The sequence below is a fragment of the Leucoraja erinacea genome, chromosome 5, assembly GCF_028641065.1.
Source record: "Leucoraja erinacea ecotype New England chromosome 5, Leri_hhj_1, whole genome shotgun sequence".
Taxonomy (NCBI): domain Eukaryota; kingdom Metazoa; phylum Chordata; class Chondrichthyes; order Rajiformes; family Rajidae; genus Leucoraja; species Leucoraja erinaceus.
In genome coordinates, this window is record NC_073381.1 from 17,746,173 (window position 1) to 17,773,708 (window position 27,536).

At 46.0% G+C, this 27,536-nt stretch overlaps 1 protein-coding gene across 1 annotated transcript in view; it reads left to right on the forward strand.

Moving 5' to 3' along the window:
- Nucleotides 1-3,421: 3,421 nt before the first annotated feature.
- Nucleotides 3,422-27,536, forward strand: part of eif2ak2 (eukaryotic translation initiation factor 2-alpha kinase 2) — a 55,333-nt gene continuing 31,218 nt past the window's right edge. The window contains exons 1-4 of the mRNA XM_055635139.1: nucleotides 3,422-3,639; nucleotides 13,219-13,362; nucleotides 19,476-19,608; nucleotides 22,783-22,925. Coding sequence (XP_055491114.1) covers nucleotides 13,232-13,362; nucleotides 19,476-19,608; nucleotides 22,783-22,925 — 407 coding nt within the window. The 5' untranslated portion in view covers nucleotides 3,422-3,639; nucleotides 13,219-13,231. The remainder of the gene's footprint in view (nucleotides 3,640-13,218; nucleotides 13,363-19,475; nucleotides 19,609-22,782; nucleotides 22,926-27,536) is intronic.

The window sequence follows — 27,536 nt, forward strand, 5'->3', positions numbered from 1 at the left end:
ATCCACATTAACGAGACGGAGGTGGAACGTGTTTCTAGCTTCAGGTTCCTGGGAGTCAACATCTCCGATGACCTCTCTTGGACCCACAATACCTCTACTCTGATCAAGAAGGCTCATCAGCGTCTCTTCTTCCTGAGGAGACTGAAGAAGGTCCATCTGTCTCCTCAGATCTTGGTGAACTTCTACCGCTGCACCATCGAGAGCATCCTGACCAACTGCATCACAGTATGGTATGGCAACTGCTCTGTCTCCGACCGGAAGGCACTGCAGAGGGTGGTGAAAATTGCCCAACGCATCACCAGTTCCACGCTCCCCTCCATTGAGTCTGTCCAAAGCAAGCGCTGTCTGCGGAGGGCGCTCAGCATCGCCAAGGACTGCTCTCACCCCAACCATGGACTGTTTACCCTCCTACCATCCGGGAGGCGCTACAGGTCTCTCCGTTGCCGAACCAGCAGGTCGAGGAACAGCTTCTTTCCGGCGGCTGTCACTCTACTAAACAACGTACCTCGGTGACTGCCAATCACCCCCCCCGGACACTTATTATTTATTTTTTATTCAAATCGTTTGCTATGTCGCTCTTCAAGGGAGATGCTAAATGCATTTCGTTGTCTCTGTACTGTACACTGACAATGACAATTAAAATTGATTCTGAATCTGAATCTGAATCTGGATATTAAAATGGCATGCAAGGTGTCAGGCTGTCTGTCACAACATACAGCCCCGATAACCCATTATTTCCTTCAGTTAAATATTGGGAAGGTAGCACGATCGTTATTTGCCACTCAACTATTATGTTTGTTTACCTCACTGACTATTTCTAAACACCCCCCCCCCTCCAAATTCCTTTGACAGGTTGAATAGAAATGTCCCCAATCTTGTTGTTTTATTAATTGAATACGTAGATGAACATCCTCAAGGAATGGAATCATATGGAAACTGATTCAGATGCGATGTTTAAGAGCTTATTCAAAGAAGGGGATATTTTAAAGGAGTGACAGAGACACTTGTAGGGGAATGGGTGAGGAGGTTATTATTTGTGATTAGTTTTAGCTTGAACCAGGACATCTGAAGATTAAAAGTTTAATACAGTAATTGTGCTGATACTGACTCTAACCAATCACATAATGAATATCATCCCTTCTGGAGGTTTTATTTGTCTGACGCCATTTAAACTTCACTTGGATTTCAATCACTTCAATGTAAAAGTAATTGGGAATGGGGAGCATTGGAACAAAAATTTGCTCTCGGTACACATTAACTGTAATATAATAATGTATGCATGTTGGTAGGTGCAATCAAAACAAAGATCTTTTTATCATTGTTGTGTTATGAATGCCACAGAAATATTATGTACTCTCAAGATCACATTAAATAGAATATTATTGCTTAAATATATATTGTTATATGGTTATATGGTTTATATGGTTATTGGACTTTGCATTTCGGAAAAGTCCCAGCTGAGAGGAAGACAGCAACTTACTGAAAATATTGGGGGTAAAAAAGACTTCAGTTTGTTAGGAAAATGAAGGAAATTGTAACAGAATACTTATACAACTGAATGAGTATAATTTTATGGATGAGAAATTGTGTTCAACCAATTGATGACTTCTTTGTCAAAGTAACTAGCATGTTAGATAACAAGGAAGCCAATGGATGTAGCAAATTTTGTTATTCAAAATTTGGTCCGTGAAGTGCCCCAGAAAGGATTACTGCATTAGATAAGCACATGTGGACTTGAACGTAATTGGTTAAGTGCAGGTGGTCAGATATGGGGCTTTCTGTGTGGGCCAGATATATTGTCAGTGCAGAGGGGCTAGGAGCAAGGCCAAGAATGTGCATCCAGAGTCAAGGTCTAGGTGTGCAGTCAAAGCTGGGACAATGGGAGTGTTCAGCACTGGGAACCTAAGCAGGTATGCAGCTATGATCAGGGTAGAATAGGGGGCCAGGTGTAAGGCTGGACTCAGGGTCAGGAATGAGAGAAGGCATGCAACTCGAGTCAGGGTCAGGAGTAGTACCAGGTGTGCAGTGAGACCCAGGTTGGTCAACATGGGCTAAGTGCTTGATTGTAATCTGATTTCCATAACGTGAATATACTAAGATCATTCATGTGCTGCACCTGATGATCAGAGCCTGGCTCTACTGTGGAATGGAAATAGGAATGGAATTTAGCCTAACCTTATTCATAGCTAATCCTTATTCACACCAGCGCCCATACCCTCCCTCCCTATTCCCCCCCCCCCCTGCTCGCTACGATCCCTCGGGCTTGGTCTCTCGCAATTTCTCACTCCCAACTCTTACCCATTGTTGGCAGCCCTGCTTTCAGTCTGTTTTTTAATGAACATAAGGTAGCAACAATCCTCTGGACTCTACAGATTAATGCTACAGTACCTCTCACCCTCCACAATTCCCTCCGGAGGATGTGTTGACTTGAGGATGAGCTCTGTGCTATCCACAAATGTACTGCAGCTGATCACACCGACATCCTTGGCCTTTACAAGGAAATGGCTGAACTGACAAATGACACGTATCCATTCCATTCACAGGTGTGGCCTGACCCGACACGTTCCTCCAACACTTTGTGTTTTGCTCCAGATTCCTTGTGTTGCTGAATATAGACACAAAAAGCTGGAGTAACTCAGCGGGACAGGCAGCATCTCTGGACAGAAGGAATAGGTGACGTTTCGGGATGAGACCCCTCTTCAAACTAGTCAAGGAAAAAGGGAAATGAGAGGTTTAGACGATGATGTAGAGAGATAAAGATATGCAAAAAAAGTAATGATGACAAAAGACACAGGCCATTGTTAGCTGCTGGGTGAAAATCAGAAGTTAGTGCAATTTGGATGGGGGATACCTGATGTTAGAGAAATCAATATTCATACCACTGGGCTGTAAACTGCCCAAGCAAAATATGAGATGCTGGTCCTCCAATTTGCGTTTAGCCTCACTCTGACAATGGAGGAGACCTTGGACAGAAAAGTCTGTGTAGGAATGGGAAGGAGTATTAAAGTGTTTAGCAACCGGGAGATCAGATTGGTTCAAGCAGACCTTGCGACGTGCTGCTGTTGGATTATGTCCGCCAGCAGCAGGAGCATTGCAAAGTTGTCAAATTATGAACATTTAACTTAGCCAGGAGTTTGCAGCATACACCCCTCCCACCACCGCCGGGCCTAGACTCACAGCTGCGTCTCACCCCAACTACATCCCCACACCCCAAATGCACCACCATCACCCCAACTACACTCACCCCCCACCACTGGGTCCACATCCGTCCCTGCTCCTCACACACCCCCACACACACTCCACCACCACCCCCCCCTCATTCAACCCCCTCCCTCATCAGCCTTCCTCACTCACCACCCCCTCCCTCATCCCCGTTCCCCCTCACACCACCCCTCCCTCATTCCCTCGGCCCCTTCTGTCTCCAGGCGGCTCTCCCGCTTTGCTCCCGAGAGCCCGGCCGGGAGGGGCCGAGCACCTTCCTCCGCTGTCAACTGGAGGAAAACGAAAGTGAAAGCGCCAGGCGCCGAGGAAACGTAACTGGAACTGGAAATGACTCGGCCGGGAGGCTCAGGCTGCGGGCAGAGCGGCGGCGGCGGCAGAGGAGGAGACGGCACCGTGTTGTACCGGCGGCACCGCTCGGTAAGTGAATGGGCCGGTCACCATGTAACCATTTACAGCGATCTGTGTTTGTAAACATACCTTCTGGAGGTGAGAGAGGTGATGGATGCAGGGAGTGATGAAGGAGGGAGGGCGATGGAGTGGGAGAAGGAGGATAATTATTCTAGGTATGTTGTAAAACGTACCTGAAAGTCGCTGAAAATCTGTCCCAGTGTGCGCGATTTTGGCGCCGTTTAAAGGGGAGCGGGTTTAAACGCGATTTACCCTAGGCTGTTCAAACCAAAGATCTTTGGTTCAAACCGAGCTTGCTCAGCCTAGTTAATTATTAACGAAAAATCACTGGAAGATTCCGTGGCGAGCTATTAGTAGTTATAAGGGCTTTATTTACTTGTTATAGTAGGTTGAACGTTGAACGTTAACCTCTAAACCCCCGACCACCGACAACGGGCTGGATCTCAGACAGGGGACAACAGAAGGTAGGCTGTTTATTTTTACGTTAAAAAGCGCTTCTTAAGATCCCTTTATACAAAGTTTAATGTTGCGAGTAGCTAATTTGGGGCCCATTAAATCCCGCAGTATTTTTCTGGGCATTTGGGGGCACAAATCTACCGCAACGTGAACGTTCTAAACCAGCGCAGCCACTCCCAAGCTGATTTAAATGGCCATTAATTTACAGCAATTGAACACTAAATTCCTTCCATTTGGCCTATAAATTCATGTAAATGAGATTTAAAAATCATGTTTTATTGTGAATTCTTTGTGAATATTATTTGGACACTTAGGCTATTTAAAAATGTTAATCATTTCTTAAGAAATGAATAGATGTTTAGATCTAGTAATTGAGTTTTGTAATTAGCTACAATTGGGTAACTAACTAATTATATGCTTTAATTTCAGATCATCCAAGTAAGATTATTTTATATTTGTTTCAGAATGCTTCAATCTATGATAACTGAAAATTTCATTCAGTTCTCTTAATTTTAAAGAAAGTTATGGCTTTTGACTGTCCTCGATCACAGCTTTTTAGTTATGTCCATAGAAATCAATAGGGAACAAGATGTTAATTTCCGAGTATGAAAATGGCCATAACTTTATAAATACTTGAGATATGAAAGTGAATTAGGTGTCAAATTAAACGTCTTTTTATGCATTATCTGATGGGATAAATTGCAGACTTGATTTTTAAAATCTCAAAATGTTGTAACATTGCTAGGAGAAGGAGCAGACAGGGAGAAAGAGACGGAGAGGGAGAGGAGGGGAGAAAGGGGCTCCAGGGAGGGAGTGGGGAAGCAAGAGCGGGAGGGAGAAGGAATGAAAGGGGACAGGAAGATGTGGGGAGGGGGAGAGTGATAGTGGGGAGGGTGGAGCGGGTGAGAAAGCGAGGGGGGCGGTGGGGCGGGTGGAGAGGATGGACGGAGAGAGAGGGAGGAAAGGTGTGGAAGGGGCAGGTATGGATTGGAAAGGTGGAGAAACTGTGATTTCTGTTTTTTATTGGCAAAACCACCAATCAGATCCCAGCCATGACATTAATAAGCTGGGTTGCTTGGCAAGAGCGCAACTGCATTAAAACAAGGAAATATTCCCAACCTTCCCATCTACCTCATCGCAGCCTTTGCACTTTTTTTTAATGTACATTTGGTTTTCTCTGTAGTTGTAAGACTATAGTTTGTACTCTTGTATCCATTCTCTATTTGCACTACCCCTTTACCCATCCCCCCACACCCCCACACACAATCAATCTGCAGGATCTCAACTGAAAATGTCACCTATTCCATGTCCTCCAAAGATGCTGCCTGACACTGAGTTACTCCAGCACTTGTTTTTTTTGTTTTGTCAAACCAGGAGCCAGGACACCAAATCTGCACCTGAAAGTTCATTTTTTTTCTACCGTACTCACAATAACAGGCTGCTCAAGGAACAAAGTCCAAATGTCAATGAAGGCCTGTTACAAGTCAAGTCAGTCATTTTTTTTAGTTACGGTACGAGATGTGCAGTGAAATGAAAGTGGCAATGCTCGCGGAACAACAAAGCAACCAAACTCAAACACAATCTGAACACACATATTATTTTACATAATAAAAATAGAAGGCAAAACGTTCTGACAGGCAAGGGTTACAATGTACTGAAAACTCCTTCTCACCTCTCCGTGGCATGGACGGAGCGTTTGCCTCGGCTGGAACAGTCTCTGCTGCCTCATGATTTTATTTTGCTTGAATTCTCCTGTTGTATAGTTTATAAAGTGCCATAGTGCGTTCCCAAAGCACTACTTTGCACTTGGCAGGGACTTCCCGAACCTGTAATCTTTTGACAATATGCTTTCCACCGCCGCAGCGTAGAAGCAGATGGAGGATCCTCGGAGACACTTGAATTTAGTGAATTGTGAGGTGTAAGGCGCTGCCTTGCCTTACTCATCTGCTGAGGCGTTTCAGCCTATCCTTAAGCTGTGGACTCCTGTTTAAAATGTTCACCCTATCCACAGGATTTATTCAATGAGAGTACGTCCTGGTCAGATGCCCAAAACGTTTTTTTGAATCAAAGGCTGTTCTCATATGCTAGATGCCACCTTTAGGCCCTCTCATTTTGTTGAGATCAGGCCCACCACCAAGTCAGCAAACTTAATTATTGAATTATAGCCCACAGCTGAGTACAATATTCTGTTTGGAGTTCGATGTTCTCCCCCCATCTTGACTACCTTTGCCTGGCGGTGAGAAAGTCCTACCCAGCACCTTAGCCCCAATCCAGTAGCTTCCCGGCCAGTTTGGGGCTATCGTGTTATTGAACCTATGAACAGCATCCTCACTAGCTGGCTGTCCAGATGGGAGAGAGCGGTGTGCAATATGTCCATGTCCGTCTGTTCGGACCAAATGCAAGTCCATGTTCCGCAGCGCAGATGTGATTCTTCACAGCCTCTCAAAGGTTCAGACTACCGACTGCGCCGGACGGAGTCATTCAGGCAGGTTTGATCCTGTACCGCTACGATGATGCAATGTACTGTATAGTGGAGTTGGGGACGAGTCAGTTTCTGCTGCCTATGTATTTAAATTGAATTCTCATTGGTTTATAAAGTAGCCCAAAGTTTTCACTGGGGACTTCCTGATCTTTTGAAATATAGTTTGGGCAGCAGATAGGTTTTGTAGTGAATGTAATGTAAGCATCTGGAACTTTCAGCCTAGGTTTAAGCTGTCTGTTTAATGTTTACTTTGTTCTGGAGTATGGTCAGGTCAAAACAATAATTCATATGCATGTTTCATTTTTGGTTAAAGGGATGTAAAAATTATCCCACAGCTGATATATTCTGTTTGGAGTTCAATTCTCCCCTATATGTTTGCCTGTGCTAAGCCTTAGGATCTGCTTTGCAAATGTATTCCATGAGCTATATCTAGCCTTGTCATTTAATATGTCCATGTTCTCCATAAGGGCAGCACAGTGGCACAGCTGGTAGAGCTCACTGCGCCAGATAATCAGGTTTGATCCTGAGCTCGCGTGCCGTCTAAGTGGAGTTTGCATGTTCTCCCTGTGACTGTGTGGGTTTCCTCTGGGTGCTTCGGTTTCCAAAAAGGTGCAGGCTCCTGTACCGCCTCCCTGATGGGAGGAGGGAAAATAGTCCATGGTTAGGGTGGGAGGGGTCCTTGATGATTTTCCCAGCCCGACTCAGACACCCTTTACGGTGGAGGGCATCCATGGCAGGGAACGGGGCACCGATGATGTACTGAGTGGTTTTCATCACCCGTTGTAGTGCCTTCCTGTCAGCTGTTGTGCAGCTGCTGTACCATAACGTGAAGCAGGTGGTTGGGATGCTTTCGATAGTACAGCGGGTAAAAGTTGGTCAGGATCTGGGGGGACAGGTGAACTTTCTTAAGCCTCCTCAGAAAGTAGAGGCGCTGCTGCGTCTTTCTGATCAGTTTGGTTGTAATTGAGGGACCAGGACAGATCCTCTGAGATGTGTACCCCGAGGAATTTGTAGTTGGAGACGCGCTCCACCTCAGTCCCGTTTATGTGGATGGGGGTATGTCTGCCCCCTCTGGTCTTCCTGAAGTCAACGATGATTTCCTTTGTCTTCTTTGAATTGAGGACGAGGTTATTATTGGTACACCAGGCTGCCAGGTTCTGGACCTCCTCCCTATAGACTGATTCGTTATTGTCCCTGATCAGTCCTACCACCGTGGTGTCATCGGCAAATTTTATGATGGAGCCATACTTAGGGATGCGGTCATGGGTGAAGAGGGAGTAGAAATGAGAGATAGAGAGACTATACCTTCTCAGAGTCATGAAGCTGGGCTCAAACCAGTGTGATACTGGGAAGTGTATCTTTGTTGGAAGTGAAAGGCTAAAATGTGTTTTCAAGCAGGTGGATATGTTTCTGTACTGACACTATCACAGGCAGGGTAGGTGACACCCATCTCATGGCTGTTTGTGGGATTTGCTATGCACAGACTGGATCGTCAAAATGTACCTTATTGATTATGAAGGACATTGGCAAGGCCATCAGCTTAATCAATGACAAGTCTCACCCTGCTTACTCCCTCTTCTCCCCTATCCCATCAGGTAAGAGATGCAGAAGTGTGACAATGCACACCTCCAGATTCAGGGCCAGATTCATCCCAGCTGTTATCAGGCAATTGAACCATCCTATCAACAACTAGAGAGCGGTCCTGAGCTACTATCTACCTCATTGGAGACCCTCAGACTATCTTCGATTGTACAGGACTTTATCTTGCACTAAATGTTATTCATGTTATTCCCTTCATCACATATCTGTACACTGCAGATAGCTCGATTGTAATCGTGTATTGTCCTTAAGCTGACCGGTTAGCACGCAAAAAAAGCTTTTCACTGTACCTCGGTACACGTGACAATAAACTAAACTCAACATCCCGAGAACAAGACAAAGGCCTTCCTTCCTTTAAACACATGCTTGATGTAATGTAATTCTGAAATATTAATTGGAGAGACTGGAATATAGAAACTGGTATCCGTTTCCAATTCAATTAGATAATGTCTTGTTAGTTTATTTACTACACCTGCCCACTTTGTTTCTGTAGCTATTAAATACCCTTTCCTAAAAATGAAATTCCAAGTTTGAAATTTTCAATGGAGCCCTGATTTGCCCAGTTTTGTGGGGACAGAGAGGTCCAGAATCGCACTGGCCTCTGTGTGTGTCTGACATTACTGTTGAACCACATATTCTAACTTTATTCCTCATTATTTGGACCCCCCACACTAAATCCATCTATTCCCCTCTCCTACCCCACTGATTGGGTGCATCCTCGGGTTAGCATTTGTGCTTTCTGGTTAAAGGTACAGTGCTTTAGTAAAGGTACAGTGGGCTAAAGGTACAGTGCTTTTTGTTTATATAATAAAGGTGCAGTTTAAAGGTCGAGAGGGAGCAACTGTTGTGAGTCAAATACCTGCTGATTTCTCCCAGCAGTTTCTATTGTATTATACTGGTATCGGATCCAGGGTAAGGCGAGAGAATGACAGTCAGAGCAGTGTACTGTTCTGGATGTCAGATGTAGGAAGTCATGGTGTCGGATGGCCCTCCAGACGTCCACAACTGCACCAGGTGCATCGAGATGGGGCTCCTAAGGGACCGTATTAGGATCCTGGAGCAGCAGCTCGATGACCTCTGTCTGATCAGGGAGAGTGAGGAGGTCATAGAGGGGAGGTATAGGGAGGTGGTCACTCCAAAACCACGGGAGAGAGACATGTGGGTCACGCGAAGGAAGGGCAAGGGGCAGAGGCAAGAACGAGTGAGTACACCTTGCAAATAAGTACTCCGGTTTGAGTACGGATGGGGGTGACAGCCTACCCAGGGGTAGCGACAGCGGACGGGCCTCCAGCGCAGAGACCGGCCCTGTTGCTCTGAAAGGTAGGGAAAAAAAGAAGAGGGCAATAGTAATTGGGGACTCTATTGTTAGGGGGTCGGATGGGCGATTCTGTGGACGCAGTCGGGAGACCAGGATGGTGGTCTGCCTCCCTGGTGCCAAGGTCTCGGACGTGTCTCAATGCATCCAAGATATCCTGAAATCAGAGGGAGAGGAGCCTGAGGTCGTGGTACATATAGGTACCAATGACATAGGTAAAAAAAGGGAAGAGGTCCTGAAGGGAGGATTTAGGGAGTTGGGAGGAGAGTTAAGGAAAAGGACCAAAAAGGTAACAATCTCAGGATTACTGCCTGTGCCACGTGACAGTGAGAGTAGGAATGGAGCGAGGTGGAGGATAAATGCGTGGCTGAAAGACTGGTGCAGAGGGCAGGGATTCAAGTTTCTGGATCATTGGGACTTCTTTTGGGGAAGGTGGGACCTGTACAGAAAGGATGGGTTGCACTTGAACCCGAGGGGGACCAATATCCTGGCGGGGAAATTTGCAAAGGCCACTGGGGAGACTTTAAACTAGAATGGTTGGAGCGAGGGACTCAAATAGCAAAAGCTAGTAGACAGAATGGGAGGTAGGAAGCAGAAAAGGGAAGCACTCGGACACAAGAGGAGAAAGAAAAAAAGAAATAAACAGAGAATAAGAGACGGGGGGGTTTCTTAAATGTGCATATTTTAATGCTAGGAGCATTGTAAGAAAGGTGGATGAGCTTAGAGTCTGGCTAGACACCTGGAAGTATGATGTTGTGGCGATCAGTGAAACATGATTGCAGGAGGGCTGTGATTGGAAACTAAATATTCCAGGATTTTGTTGCTTCAGGTGTGATAGAATTGGAGGGGCAAGAGGTGGAGGTGTTGCATTGCTAGTCAGGGAAGATATTACAGCAGTGCTTTGGCAGGATAGATTGGAGGGCTCATCTAGGGAGGCTATTTGGGTGGAACTGAGAAGTGGGAAAGGTGTAGCAACACTTATAGGGGTGTATTATAGACCGCCAAACGGGGAACGAGAATTGGAAGAGCAAATATGTAAGGAGATAGCAGATATTAGTAGTAAGCACAAGGTAGTGATTATGGGAGATTTCAACTTTCCACACAGACTGGGAAACACATTCTGTAAATGGGCTGGATGGGTTGGAGTTTGTAAAATGTGTGCAGGATAGTTTTTTGCAGCAATACATAGAGGTACCTACTAGAGGAGGGGCAGTGCTGGACCTCCTGTTAGGAAATGAGACGGGACAGGTGGCGGAGGTATGCGTTGGGGAACACTTCGGGTCCAGTGATCACAATACCATTAGTTTCAATATAATTATGGAGAGGGTCAGAACTGGACCTAGGGTTGAGATTTTTAATTGGAGAAAGGCTAACTTTGATGAGATGCAAGATGATTTAAAAGGAGTGAACTGGGACATTTTGTTTTATGGGAAAGATGTAGATGAGAAATGGAGGACATTTAAAGGTGACATTTTAAGAGTACAGAATCTTTATGTTCCTGTTCGGTTGAAAGGAAACAGTAAAAATTGGAAAGAGCCCTGGTTTTCAAGGGAAATAGGACATCTTGTTCGGAAAAAGAGGGAGATCTACAATAATTATAGGCAGCATGAAGTAAATGAGGTGCTTGAGGAGTATAAGGAATGTAAAAAGAATCTTAAGAAATAAATTAGAAAAGCTAAAAGAAGATATGAGGTTGCTTTGGCAAGTAAGGTGAAAGTAAATCCAAAGGGTTTCTACAGCTATATTAATAGCAAAAGGATAACGAGGGATAAAATTGGTCCATTGGAGAGACAGAGTGAACAGCTATCTGCAGAGCCAAAAGAGATGGGGGAGATATTGAACAATTTTTTTTTCTTCGGTATTCACTAAGGAGAAGCATATTGAATTATGTGAGGTAAGGGAAACTAGTAGAGTAGCTATGGCTACTATGAGGTTCAAAGTAAAAGAAGTACTGACACTTTTGAAAAATATAAAAGTGGATAAGTCTCCAGGTCCTCACAGGATATTCCCTAGGACATTGAGGGAAGTTAGTGTAGAAATAGCCGGGGCTATGACAGATATATTTCAAATGTCATTAGAAACGGGAATAGTCCCCGAGGATTGGCGGACTACGCATGTTGTTCCATTGTTTAAAAAGGGTTCTAAGAGTAAACCTAGCAATTATAGACCTGTTAGTTTGACTTCAGTGGTGGGCAAATTAATGGAAAAGATACTTAGAGATAATATATATATAAGCATCCAGATAAACAGGGTCTGATTTGGAACAGTCAACATGGATTTGTGCCTGGAAGGTCATGTTTGACTAATCTTTTTGAATTTTTTGAAGAGGTTACTAGGGAAATTGACGAGGATAAAGCAGTGGATGTTGTCTATATGGACTTTAGTAAGGCCTTTGACAAGGTTCCTCATGGAAGGTTGGTTAAGAAGGTTCAACTGTTGGGTATAAATGCAGGAATAGCAAGATGGATTAAACAGTGGCTGAATGGGAGAAGCCAGAGGGTAATGGTGGATAGCTGTTTGTCGGGTTGGAGGCAGGTGACTAGTGGGGTGCCTTGGGGATCTGTGTTGGGTCCTTTGTTGTTTGTCATGTACATCAATGATCTGGATGAATGTGTGGTAAATTGGATTAGTAAGTATGCAGATAATACCAAGATAGGGGGTGTTGTGGATAATGAAGAGGATTTCCAAAGTCTACAGAGTGATTTAGGCCATTTGGAAAAATGGGCTGAAAGATGGAAGATGGAGTTTAATGCTGATAAATGTGAGGTGCTACACCTTGGCAGGACAAATCAAAATAGGACGTACATGGTAAATGGTAGGGAATTGAAGAATACAGTTGAACAGAGGGATCTGGGAATAACCGTGCATAGTTCCTTGAAGGTGGAATCTCATATAGATAGGGTGGTAAAGAAAGCTTTTGGTATGCTAGCCTTTATAAATCAGAGCATTGAGTATAGAAGCTGGGATGTAATGTTAAAATTGTACAAGGCATTGGTGAGACCAAATCTGGAGTATGGTGTACAATTTTGGTCGCCAAATTATAGGAAGGATGTCAACAAAATAGAGAGAGTACAGAGGAGATTTACTAGAATGTTGCCTGGGTTTCAACAACTAAGTTACAGAGAAAGGTTGAATAAGTTAGGTCTTTATTCTGTGGAGCGCAGAATGTTAAGGGGGGACCTGATAGAGGTCTTTAGAATGATGAGAGGGATAGACAGAGTTGATGTGGACTGGCTTTTCCCTTTGAGAATAGGGAAGATTCAAACAAGAGGACATGACTTGAGAATTAAGGGACAGAAGTTTAGGGGTAACATGAGGGGGAACTTCTTTACTCAGAGAGTGGTAGCGGTGTGGAATGAGCTTCCAGTGGAAGTGGTGGAGGCAGGTTCGTTGGTATCATTTAAAAATAAATTGGATAGGCATATGGATGAGAAGGGAATGGAGGGTTATGGTATGAGTGCAGGCAGGTGGGACTAAGGGGAAAAAAAGTTGTTCGGTACGGACTTGTAGGGCCGAGATGGCCTGTTTCCGTGCTGTCATTGTTATATGGTTACCCTTGGATCACAACCTCAATTAGATATAATGTTGACCTTCAGCGTTAAAGGATGACAAAGTCCAGCCCCATCCTCGTCATTTTAATTTGTTTCGATCTGCTGAATCTGTGGTGCTTTGCTAATTCACGTGTTGCTCGATACCTCAGGATATTTATTTGAATGGAGTTTTATTTTTATTTCAGCTCCTGAAAGAAAATGGCGACCACTGAATTAGGAGAGTCTGATGCTTCATACAAATATGTGGAGGAACTCCAGCTTCATGCCGGGAAAATCAAAGAGATCTTGGTCTGGGACGAGTTACAAAGTGGACCACCTCATGACACTGTGTAAGTTGTTAAGGAACATGTTTCTGATCTTGTCATTCACAACTGCAAAATACAACACTGAATACTTCCATGGCCACAACCCCACCCCTTCATTTTAATTTCCTCCTGCCCTCCCAAGAACCATGACCCATAGAGGCAGAATTAGGCCATTCAGCCCATTAAGTCCACCCCGCCATTTGATCACAGCAGATCAATTGTTCCCTCTCAACCTCAATTTCTTGCCTTCTCCCCATAACCCTTACTCATCAAGAACCTATCAATCTCTGCTTTAAAAGTACCTAAAGGTTTAGCCTCCACTGTTGTCTGTGACAATGAATTCCACATTGTAGGGGGTGCAGATAATGTGGATGGCCTCCATGGCCATCCGCTGACCGTCACTTCCGACGCTTCGCCCGCCGACCCGGACTCCACTCCCCGCCGGCCTCCACCAGTGACTCACTCCACTGCCCACCAGCAGGCCACAGCCGTCGTGTTACCTGAGTCCTAGGCTCAGCACTGGGTCTGAAGTCTCCACGCTGTAGACTCTCACACCAAGTGGTTTGACTGTGCTGGGCCCTAGTGCTTCTCCCCCCCCCCCCCCCCCCCCCCCCAGCGAACCTCAGTCGGGGTTCCACTGGTTCTTCACCTTCCCCCTTGTACCATGTGATCCCACCCACGTTCTTCCATGGGAAGGAGTCCTCACCCCCTAGTGGTGACGCCTTCTCCCGTCTCCAATGGACCTCCTCCTCTGGGACTCCCCCTCATGGCCATCTACCTGCTTTAGACCTCTTCATTTTAAACTGCCGGCGGGACATCAACCGCCTCAACTTTTCCACTCCCCTTTTCTCACTCTAACCTCTCCCCCTGCTGAACATACAGCCCTCCACTCACTCTGCAACAACCCAGACTGGGTGATCAAACCTGCCGACAATCGAGGTGCCGTGGTAGTCTGGAGCACTGACCGCTACCAGGCGCCAACTCTCAGACACCTCCTCCTACTTACCCTTGGACCATGACCCCAGACGAGCACCAGGCCATTAAATCAAACACTATCACTGGCTTCATCGCTTCTGGCTCCCTGCCCTCCCAAGGCTCAAACCTCATCGTTCCCCAGCCCCGCACGGCCCGATTTTATCTTCTCCCCAAAATCCACAAACCTGACTGTCCTGGCAGACCCATTGTTTCTGCTGGTTCTTGTCCCACCAAACTTATTTCCACATATCTCGACTCCATCGAATCCCCCCCTGATCAAATTCCTCCACAACTATGTCCAAGGGACGTCACACGCTCTTCATCTCCTTCATGACTTCCGTTTCCCAGGCCCCCATTCCCTCATCTTCACCATGGATGTCTGGTCATTCTACTCCTCCATCCCCCACCAGGATGGTCTTAAACCCCTCCGTTTCATCCTCGACCGCAGAACCAACCAATCCCCGTCTACTAATACTCTCCTCTGCCTAGCGGAGCTGGTCCTTACCCTCAATAACTTTTCATTTGGCTCCTCTCATTTGCTCCAAATACCAGGTGTAGCTATGAGCACGCACATGGAACACTAGCTATGCCTGCCTCTTTGTAGGGTACGTCGAAAAATCCTTGTTCAAGACGTACCCTGACCCTATCCCCAAACTCTACCTCCACTACATCGACGACTGCATTGGTGCTACCTCCTGCACCCATGCAGAACTCACTGACTTCATGCATTTCACCATGAACTTCCACCCGGTACTCAAATTCATCTGGACCATTTCCAACATCTCCCTACCGTTTCTAAACCTCACTATCTCCATCGCAGGTAACAGATTACTGACCGACATGTACTACTAACCCACTGACTCCCATGGCTATCTGGATTTCCTCCCACCCTGCTTCCTGTAAGGATTCTATCCCCTACTCCCAATTCCTCCGTCTATGCCACATCTGCACCCAGGATGAGGTATTCCATACCAGGGCATCGGAGATGTCCTCATTCTTTAGGGAACGGGGGTTCCCCTCTTCGACTATCGATGAGGCTCTCACCCGGGTCTCCTCTACACCCCGTCATTCCGCTCTCACTCCCATCCTCCCACTCCTAACAAGGACAGAGTCCCCCTTATCCTCACCGTCCACCCTACCAGCCATCACATACAACAGATAATCATCCAACATTTTCGCCACCTCCAACGAGATCCCACCACTGGCCATATCTTCCCATCTCCTCCCCTTTCTGCTTTCCGCAGAGACTGTTCCCTCCGTAACTCCCTGGTCAATTCATCCCTTCCCAACAAAACCACCCCCTCCCCTGGTACTTTCCCTTGCAACCGCAGGAAATGCTACACTTGTCGCTTTACCTCCCCCCTCGACTTCATCCAGGGAACCAAGCAGTCTTTCCAAGTGAGGCAGAGGTTCACCTGCACATTCTCCAACCTCATAGAAACATAGAAAATAGGTGCAGGAATAGGCCATTCGGCCCTTCGAGCCTGCACCGCCATTCAATATGATCATGGCTGATCATTCAACTCAGTATCCTGTACCTGCCTTCTCTCCATGCCCCCTGTGATCCCTTTAGCCACAAGGGCCACATCTAACTCCCTCTTAAATATAGCCAATGAACTGTGTGGCCTCAACTACCATCTGTGGCAGAGAATTCCACATTTTTCACACAGAATCTGTGTGAAAAATGTTTTTCTCATCTCGGTCCTAAAAGACTTCCCCCTTATCCTTAAACTGTGACCCCTTGTTCTGGACTTCCCCAACATCGGGAACAATCTTCCTGTATCTAGCCTGTCCAACCCCTTAAGAAATTTGTAAGTTTCTATAAGATCCCCCCTCAATCTTCTAAATTCTAGCGAGTACAAACCGAGTCTATCCAATTTTCTTCATATGAAAGTCCTGCCATCGCAGGAATTAGTCTGGTGAACCTTCTCTGTACTCCCTCTATATCAAGAATGTCTTTCCTCAGATTAGGAGACCAAAACTGTACGCAATACTCCAGGTGTGGTCCCACCAAGACCATGTACAACTGCAGTAGAAACTCCCTGCTCTTATACTCAAATCCTTTTGCTATGAATGCTAACATACCATTCACTTTCTTCACTGCCTGCTGCACCTGCATTCCTCCTTTCAATGACTGGTGTACCATGACACCCAGGTCTCGTTGCATCTCCCCTTTTCCTAATCGGCCACCATTCAGATAATAGTCTACTTTCCTGTTTTTGCCACCAAAGTGGATAACCTCACATTTATCCACATTATACTGCATCTGCCATGCATTTGCCTACTCACCCAACCTATCCAAGTCACCTTGCAGCCTCCTAGCATCCTCCTCACAGCTAACACTGCCCCCCAGCTTCGTGTCATCCGCAAACTTGGAGATCTTGCATTCAATTCCCGTAATCCAGATCACTAATATATATTGCAAATAGCTGGGGTCCCATCACTGAGCCTTGCGGTACCCCACTAGTCACTGCCTTCCATTCTGAAAAGGACCCATTTACTCCTACTCTTTGCTTCCTGTCTTCCAGCCAGTTCTCTATCCACATCAATACTGAACCCCCAATACCGTGTGCTTTAGGTTTGCATACTAATCTCTTATGTGGGATCTTGTTGAAAGCCTTCTGAAAGTCCAGATATAGCACATCCACTGGCTCTCCCTTATCCACTCTACTAGTTACATCCTCGAAAAATTATATAAGATTCGTCAGACATGATTTACCTTTCATAAATCCATGCTAACTTTGTCCAAAGATTTCATCACTTTCCAAATGTGCTGCTATCCCATCTTTAATAACTGACTCTAGCATTTTCCCCACTACCGAAGTTAGACTAACTGGTCTGTAATTCCCCGTTTTCTCTCTCCCTCCCTTTTTAAAAAGTGGGGTTACATTAGCTACCCTCCGATCCTCAGGAACTACTCCAGAATCCAAAGAGTTTTGAAAAATTATCACTAATGCATCTACTATTTCTGGGGCTACTTCCTTAAGTACTCTGGGATGCAGCCTATCTGGCCCTGGGGATTTATCGGCCTTTAATCCATTCAATTTACCTAACACCACTTCCCGACTAACCTGGATTTCACTCAGTTCCTCCATTTCATTTGACCCCGGTCCCCTGCTATTTCCGGCAGATTATTTATTTCTTACTTAGTGAAGACAGAGCCAAAGTAGTTTTTCAATGGTCTGCTATGTCCTTGTTCCCCATGATCAATTCACCTGTTTCTGATTGCAAGGAACCTACATTTTTGTTTTAACTAATCTTTTTCTCTTCACATATCTATAATAACGTTTGCAGTCAGTTTTTATGTTCCCTGCCAGTTTTGTTTCATAATCTATTTTCCCTTTCCTAATTAAGCCCTTTGTCCTCCTCTGCTGGACTCTGAAATTCTCCCAGTCCTCTGGTAGGCTGCTTCTTCTAGCTAATTTGTATGCTTCATCTTTTGTTTTGATACTCTCCCTGATTTCCCTTGTTATCCATGGATGCACAACCTTCCCTGATTTATTAATTTGCCAAACTGGGATGAACAATTGTTGTAGTTTATCCATGCAGTCTTTAAATGCCTTCCATTGCATATCCACCGTCAACCCTTTAAGAATCAACTGCCAGTATATCTTGGCCAATTCACATCTCATACCCTCAAAGTTACCTTTCTTTAAGTTCAGAACCCTTGTTTCTGAATTAACAATGTCACTCTCCATCCTAATGAACAACTCAACCATATTACGGTCACTCTTGCCCAAGGGGCCATGCCCAACAAGACTGCTAACTAACCCTTCCTCATTACTCAATACCCAGTCTAGAATAGCCTGCTCTCTCGTTGGTTCCTCTACATGTTGGTTTAGAAAATTATCCCGCATACATTCATCTATTGCATCCGCTGTTCCAGGTGTCAACTGCTCTACATCGGTGAAACCAAGTGCAGGCTTGGCGATCGCTTCGCCTAACAACTCCGCACAGTTCGCAATAACCAACCTGATCTTCCGGTGGCTCAGCATTTCAACTGCCCCTCCCATTCTGAATCTGACCTTTCTGTCCTGGGCCTCCTCCATGGCCAGAGTGAGTCCCACTGCAAATTGGAGGAGCAGCACATCATATTTTGTCTGGGTACACCCCAGCGGTATGAACATTGACTTCTCCAATTTCAGGTAGTCCTTGCTTTCTTCTCCTTCCCCTCCCCTTCCCAGCTCTCCCACAGCCTACTGTCTCCCCCCTCATCAGTCTGAAGAAGGGTCTTGACACAAAATGCCGCCGCCGTATTTTTCTGTATGACCCATATCCCTCGATTTTCTCAATTCCCTAAATTTCAAAGGAACTTAACCTCCATCAAAAATATCCTCAGCCACTGAGTGTCCAAGTCCAGTTGGGTGGAGAATTCTGAGTCTGAGTGAGGAAAGTTATTTTTATTTCATTCGTGAATAAGCAAACGTTTGCCTTGAGATTGTGAGAGGTTCATTCGTGTTATATACAATTTGCGGTGTGTTGTGTATAGGAAGGAACTGCAGATGCTGGTTTAAACTGAAGGCAGACACAAGGAGCTGGAGTAACTCAACGGGACAGGCAGCATCTCTGTAGAGAAGGAAAACTGCAGCAGAGGACAATTCTCAGTACTGGACAGCTGTGGAACTGCAGGTCAAATAATGGCCCTTCCTTCCAGGCATTTCGTACTTACCTAGGGTTACATATCAATTAACTTGTGCAATCTAAATTTCAAATGAAAAATAAATTAATTGCAAGATATAGACCTATCAAACCAGAAGAAATTGACAAGTAATCTTTGGTGGAAAGGATTCATTGTTATGGTCATTGCCTTATATCAGTTTTCACTTTCCATGGGAAAAGCGCAGCCTTTCAGTTTATGAATTGCTAGTTCTATTTATAGAACATAGAACGGTAAATCGCTGGAACAAGCCCACAATGTCTATGCCAAAGATGATGCCGCGGTAAATTCCGCACATGATCCATATCCCTCCATTTCCTGCATATCCACGTGCCTGTCTAAAAGCCTCTGAAATGTAGCGTTTGGAAAGCACATGTACGAATGAGCCAAGTCAAGCAAGTCCACAGGAGCCTTGAGGTGTTTATTGGATCAGGAAACACATAGGCAGAAAAATCAACTGTTCCTTTGCTAATCTCAAGCCAATGCTCTGTTTCCTTCCCTTTAGGTTCACAACTAATGCGAGGATTGGGGAAAGAATATTTTCCCAAGCCCAGGGCAAAACAAAGAAGAAAGCTAAACAGAATGCAGCTAAAATTGCCTGTGTGGAATTGGGTCTTCAAAATGCAAGATCCGATCAGGTGAGTGGTGTGTGTTGTATTTCAGTCTTTAACAACCACTTTAAAACTGCTCCGATACGATTAGAACAGCGGTTCTTAACCTGGGGGTTATTTGGGGCTTTACCGGGGGACATGAAGGGGGCAGAAATAACATATCCATTTGTTGAGCCCATTTTTAGGAAACTAACAAAGGTACATACCACACACAGTATTTTGTTCGTAGATGCGCGTACGTATGCCAAAAAGGTGAAGAACCACTGGATTAGAAGCACATGGGCATTATTATAGTCTAGAATATGAAAGGGAAGGTGACAGACACAGGGAACTACAGATCTATGTTGGCCTTAACTCCTCTTCTATATATCCTCCTCTTCCTCCCTACCCACTAATTTCATGTGTAAAACACAAACTGCTGGAGCATCTCAGCAGATCAGGCAGCATCTCTGGGGGACATGGATAGGTAATGTTTATGGTCTGGACACTTCTCCACAGGGAATGTGAGGTTGGGACTGTTGGTGAGTGTGGAATTGGGTTCATTAGTATAGAGGATACTTGGCAGTGAGCCTAGATATGGTGGGCCATGACGCCTGTTGATGTCTCGTTGACTATGCAGCACTATCGGATTCATTGGTCACAGTCAGTTCAAAGAGACGAGGTACAGAATGGATTGCTCCTCCCATCCCACCGGCCTCCTCCTCTTTCTACTCATGAGAGGGCTGTTTTACTCTTTGACTCTCTTCTACAGTTTATTGAGAGCATGGCTGATCTGGGACATTTCCCCCAAATTCCAACAAGGTATAAATCAAGTCTGACGTGACTGGCCTTGTTTCTGAGTCAGTGAGGAATTACTTTCTGCTCCTCTCAAAATGTATGCAGATTGCCTCTTCTTAACTTCCAATAGATAGTCCTGTTAAGTGAGGTTCCCCATTAGAATGGTGTAAATTTCCCATTGGAGGTTATTGCCGTTCCGAGGAGTTAGAGAGGTAGGAATAGAGCTACAGCACAGAAATAGGCCCTTCGGCCCACTGAGTCTGTGCTGACCAGCGATCCCCTTACACTAGCACAATCCTACATACCAGGGACAATTTATAATCTTTACCAAAGGGAATGCACCGACAAACCTGTAGGAGGGGACGTGGGAGGAAATCGAAGCACTTGGAGAATACCTAAGCGTCACAGAGAGAACGTGCAATCCCCGGATCAGAATCGAACCTGAATCTCTGGCGCTGAAAGACAGCAGGTCTACCGCTGCACTACCATGCCGCCCTTCAAACCAAAGATCTTATAGCAGATCAAGATAGGCTACTCCTGCTAAATGCAATGGACTGACGTGTAGTACGCTATGGAGGGGATCATGGGCATTTTCCACGCTCATTTTAGCAACCTGAGCCTACCTAACCCGACCCGACTCGCACTGTAATCAATGTTGCGGGGCAACAGTTTGTGTGGGTCAGATTCATAAATCTGTCAGTTCAAACTTCTTGTCAAGAATAAAATTTGATTCTGGTAATTGTCTTTTTTAATGTTTTTTAAATCATTTCTTTTTAAATGGCTCACAAGCAGTGTTTGAGTTGATTTTGTAGTAACCGGAACCGACCCGACTCGCAGGGTGATTGACAGGGGGGGACTTTTTGTGCGTGATTATAGGGTTAGATTCATAATTCTGTTAGTTCATAATTCTGTTGATTCTTGTTAAGGAATAAAATGTTTATAAACACACATACATGAAAATTATATAAATGTATATAACACACACAATTATATTTCTTCTAATCCAATAATGAACTTTATTTCAGACTAGACAAGGGACATTAAATAAGAAACATTGTAAATAAGAAACATTGTCTTGGGGCACTCTCTCTCCCCGCTGCCCCGGACCCCGCACTCCTTCTCCCCGCTGCCCCGGGCCCCGCACTCTCTCTCCCCGCTGCCCCGGGCCCCGCACTCTCTCTCCCCGCTGCCCCACACTCCCCCGCTGCCCCGCACTCTCTCTCCCCGCTGCCCCGGGCCCCGCACTCTCTCCCCCCGCTGCCCCGCACTCTCTCTCCCCGCTGCCCCGGACCCCGCACTCTCTCCCCCCGCTATCGCCCCGCTGCCCCGGGCCCCGCACTCTCTCTCCCCGCTGCCCCGGGCCCCGCACTCCTATCTCCCCGCTGCCCCGGGCCCCGCACTCTCTCTCCCCGCTGCCCCGGGCCCCGCACTCCTTCTCCCCGCGGCCCCGGGCCCGGCACTCGCTCCTCCCGCTGCCCCGCTGCCCCGCACTCCTTCTCCCCGCAGCCCCGCGCTCCCTCTCCCCGCTGCCCCCCTTCCTCTCCCCGCTGCCCCGGGCCCCGCCTCTCTCTCTCCCGCTGCCCCGGGCCCCGCACTCCTTCTCCCCGCACTCTCTCCCCGCTGCCCTGGCCCCCGCACTCCCTCTCCCCGCTGCCCCGCACTCTCCCTCCCTGCTGCCCCGGACCCCGCACTCCCTCTCACCGCTGCACCGCACTCTCTCTCCTCGCTGCCCCGGGCCCCGCCCCGCACTCTCTCTCCCCGCTGCCCCGCATTCTCTCTCCCCGCTGCCCCGGACCCCGCCCCGGACTCTCTCTCCCCGCTGCCCCGGGCCCCGCACTCTCTCTCCTCGCTGCCCCGGGCCCCGCACCCCGCACTCTCTCTCCTCGCTGCCCCGGGCCCCGCACTCTCTCTCCTCGCTGCCCCGGACCCCGCACTCCCTCTCCCCGCTGCCCCGGGCCCCGCACACTCTATCTCCCCGCTGCCCCGGGCCCCGCACTCTCTCTCCCCGCTGCCCCGGGCCCCGCACTCTCTCTCTCCTCGCTGCCCCGGGCTCCGCACTCTCTCTCCCCGCTGCCCCGGACTCTCTCTCCCCGCCGCCCCGGGCCCCGCACTCTCTCTCCTCGCTGCCCCGGGCCCCACACTCCTTCTCCTCGCTGCGGATCCAATCTTTGGCCGGAAGCAAGAAGGCGGGAGCAAGAAAGCGGAGCAAGATGGCGGAGTCAGGTTGCTAAAATGTGTCCTATAATCACCCATGAAACCGCCCATGAGCGTACCTCACGTTTGCGTGAGAGTAATCCTTCTTGCTCTGCTATAAGATCTTTGCTTCAAACTGTACTTAATACCTTGCTCACCACACAAGATGATGCTTTGGGCATCAGCTGATGGCTGAAACAGGCAGTGGTTGCTAACTTGTCTTGGTTGTAGTCTTTTGACAGCATTTCCCGAACACCAAGTCCCGCCAGTACGGAAAATTACGTCAGCAAGCTCAATGAATACAGTCAGAAGAAAAATGTGCGCGTTGAATACTTTGAAGAACAAATCAAGACCGGGATGGATCACGTACAGAAGTAAGTGTAGCTTTCAACAAATAAATTAATATATCTTTTGTTTCTCAGCCTCGCCAAGCAACCCACCACGCTTTGTTATTGAGCCTCCTTGTAGGATACAAAACAGTACAGCACACTATATCTCTGGCTGCCATGATGCCAAATAAACTAATCCCAATATGATCTGCATCCCTCTGTACCTTGCTTGTTTAAGTGCTTGTCAGAATGCCTCTTAAACTTGCTATTGTGTCTGATACCACCACTTCCCCTGGCAGGTTGTTCCAGGCATCAACCATATTCTGCGAAAGGAAATTGCCTCGTAAATCTCCTTAAACTTTGCCCCTCTCACCTTAAAGCTATGCCCTCTAGTATTTGATATATCCTTAGTTTAGTTTAGTTTAGAGATGCAGCACGGAAACAGGCCCTTCGGCCCACCAAGTCCACACCGACCAGCGATCCAGGCACACATACACTATCTTACACACATTTGGGACACTTTACACTTATATCGCCCATTAACCTCTAAACCTGTACGTCTTTGGAGTGTTTGAGGAAACTGAAGAACTTGGAGAAAACCCACGCGGACACGGGGAGAACGCACAAACTCCGTACAGACAGCACCCATAGTCGGGATCAAACCCGGGTCTTCAGCACCGTAAGACAGCGACTACCGCTGCGCCAACATGCCTCCCTCATATCCTATCTAAGCCTCTCATAATTTTATAAACTTCACTCAGGTCTCCTCTTAGTCTTTGATGCTGCAGCGAAAATAATCCAAAGTCGCACTCCTCATAGCTAATATAGGCACCTCACATTTTATGCTTGCTCGATTTATGTGCTTTTGAAACAACACATTTTTCTTTTCGTACCAAAGCTTGATTTACTCGCTCTCGTATTTATGGAATAATGCTCTCAAATGTACTGCACTCAGCATAGTGGGTTGTGAAATGGCTCATGAAGTTTAATTCAAGTAAGTGGGAGGTGTTAAATTTTAGATAGTCCATTCAAGGTGGGACCTTTAGAATGATTGCTAGATGCCCGGGGACTGTTGTAGAACAGAAAGATCTAGAAGTACAAGTACATAGTTCTCCTAAAAAGATGTTGCAGTAGATAGGGTGGTGAAGAAGACTTTTGGCATGTTAGCCTTCATCAGTCAGTGAAGTGAGTACAGTAGTTGTGGTGTTATGTTACAGTTGTAGACATTGATGAGACCACCAAGTATTGTAAAAAACAGACACAAACTGCTGGAGTAACTCAGCAGGTCAGACAGCATCTCAGGAGAACTTAGATAGGTGATGTTTTGGGTGAAGACCCAGTTTTGTTCACCCTGCAAAAGGAAAGATGGCATTAAGCCAGAAAAGATACAGAGAAGATTTACGAGGTTGTTGCCAGGAGCTGAGGGCCTGCGCAAGAGAGAGAGAGATTGGACTAGCTATTGGACTAACTTTATTCTTTTGAGCGCAGTAGGCAGGGTCTTCGAGAGGTGTGTGGAATCATGAGTCAATGTATCTTTTTCCCAGAGTAAGGGAATCAAAAGAGAGTTGAGTATAGGAGCAGAGAGATCCTTCTGCAGTTGTATAGGGTCCTAGTGAGACCACACCTGGAGTATTGTGTGCTGTTTTGGTCCCCTAATTTGAGGAAGGCCATTATTGATGTTGAGGTAGTGCAGCGTTGGTTTACAAGATTAATTCCCGGGATGGCGGGACTGTCATATGCTGAGAGAATGGAGCGGCTGGGCTTGTATACTCTGGAGTTTAGAAGGAAATAGTAAAAATTGGAAAGAGCCATGGTTTTCAAGGGAAATTGGACACTTGGTTCGGAAAAAGAGAGAGATCTACAATAATTATAGGCAGCATGGAGTAAATGAGGTGCTTGAGGAGTATAAAGAATGTAAAAAGTATCTTAATAAAGAAATTAGAAAAGCTAAAAGAAGATATGAGGTTGCTTTGGCAAGTAAGGTGAAAGTAAATCCAAAGGGTTTCTACAGCTATATTACTAGCAAAAGGATAACGAGGGATAAAATTGGTCCATTAGAGAGTCAGAGTGGACAGCTATCTGCAGAGCCAAAAGAGATGGGGTAGATATTGAACAATTTATTTTCTTCGGTATTCACCAAGGAGAAGGATATTGAATTATGTGAGGTAAGGGAAACAAGTAGAGTAGCTATGGAAACTATGAGATTCGAAGAAGAGGAAGTACTGACACTTTTGAAAAATATAAAAGTGGATAAGTCTCCAGGTCCGGACAGGATATTCCCTAGGACATTGAGGGAAGTTAGTGTAGAAATAGCAGGGGCTATGACAGAAATATTTCAAATGTCATTAGAAACGGGAATAGTGCCGGAGGATTGGCGTACTGCGCATGTTGTTCCATTGTTTAAAAAGGGTTCTAAGAGTAAACCTAGCAATTATAGACCTGTTAGTTTGACGTCAGTGGTGGGCAAATTAATGGAGAGGATACTTAGAGATAATATATATAAGCATCTGGATAAACAGGGTCTGATTAGGAACAGTCAACATGGATTTGTGCCTGGAAGGTCATGTTTGACTAACCTTCTTGAATTTTTTGAAGAGGTTACTCGGGAAATTGATGAGGGTAAAGCAGTGGATGTTGTATATATGGACTTCAGTAAGGCCTTTGACAAGGTTCCTCATGGAAGGTTGGTTAAGAAGGTTCAATTGTTGGGTATTAATGGTGGAGTAGCTAGATGGATTCAACAGTGGCTGAATGGGAGATGCCAGAGAGTAATGGTGGATGGTTGTTTGTCAGGTTGGAGCCCAGTGACTAGTGGGGTGCCACAGGGATCTGTGTTGGGTCCACTGTTGTTTGTCATGTACATCAATGATCTGGATGATGGTGTGGTAAATTGGATTAGTAAGTATGCAGATGATACTAAGATAGGTGGGGTTGTGGATAATGGAGTAGATTTTCAAAGTCTACAGAGAGATTTATGCCAGTTGGAAGAGTGGGCTGAAAGATGGCAGATGGAGTTTAATGCTGATAAGTGTGAGGTGCTACATCTTGGCAGGACAAATCAAAATATGACGTACATGGTAAATGGTAGGGAATTGAGGAATGCAGTTGAACAGAGGGATCTGGGAATAACTGTGCACAGTTCCCTGAAGGTGGAATCTCATGTAGATAGGGTGGTAAAGAAAGCTTTTGGTGTGCTGGCCTTTATAAATCAGAGCATTGAGTATAGAAGTTGGGATGTAATGTTATAATTGTACAAGGCATTGGTGAGGCCAATTCTGGAGTATGGTGTACAATTCTGGTCGCCTAATTCAGATCAGATCAGAATGCTTTATTGTCATTGCATGTGTCACATACAACGAGATTACTGTGTCTCTCCATTTAAAAGAACTTCATACATTCACATACTCATACTTTTTGCACTCCCTCCCTCCCCAAACCCACCCATGGATTCACATTTACATAAATTAACACTGTCTCCCACCACCCCCGCCTTCCCCATAGCCCGCTCCCGAGACAGAGTTCAGTTCCAAGATTGCTGATGGGTAAAAGCTGTTCTTGAGTCTGGCAGTGCTTGACTTTAGCGACCTGTAATTATAGGAAGGATGTTAACAAAATAGAGAGATACAGAGGAGATTTACTAGAATGTTGCCTGGGTTTCAGCAACTAAGTTACAGAGGTTGAACAAGTTAGGTCTTTATTCTTTGGAACGCAGAAGGTTAAGGGGGGATTTGATAGAGGTCTTTAAAATGATGAGAGCGATAGACAGTTGACGTGGATAAGCTTTTCCCACTGAGAGTAGGGAAGATTCAAACAAGGGGACATGACTTGAGAATAAAGGGACAGAAGTTTAGGGGTAACATGAGGGGGAACTTCTTTACTCAGACAGTGGTAGCTGGGTGGAATGAGTTTCCAGTGGAAGTGGTGGCGGCAGGTTCGATTTTATCATTTAAAAATAAATTGGATAGTTATATGGACGGGAAAGGAATGAAGGGTTATGGTCTGAATGCAGGTAGATGGGACTAGGGGAGAATACGCGTTCAGCACGGACTAGAAGGGCCGAGGGCCTGTTTCCGTGCTGTAATTGTTATATGGTTATATGGATGAGAGGGGATGTTATTGAAACATATAAGATTATTTAGGGTTTGGACATGCTAGAGGCAGGAAACATGTTCCTGATGGTGGGGGAGTCCAGAACCAGGGACCACTGTTTAAGAATAAGGTGTAAGCCATTTGGAACGGAGATGAGGAAACACCTTTTCACACAGAGAGTTGTGAGTCTGTGGAATTGTCTGTCTCAGAGGGCGGTCGGTGGAGGCCAGTTCTCTGGATACTTTCAAGGGAGAGCTAGATAGGGCGCTTAAAGATAGTGGAGTCAGGGGATATGGGGAGAAGGCAGGAACAGGGTACTGATTGGAGATGATCAGCCATGATCACATTGAATGGAGGTGCAGGCTCGAAGGGCCGAATGGCCTACTCCTGCACCTATTGTCTATTGTCTATAAAAACTTGAGGGCATAAATTTAAGGTTTCAGGGAAAAGATTTCATAGGGACCTGAGGGCCAATTATTTCACACAAAGGGTGGGTATATGGAACAAGCTGCCAGAGGAAATAATTGAGGAAGGTACTATAGCAACATTTAAAGGACATTTGGACAG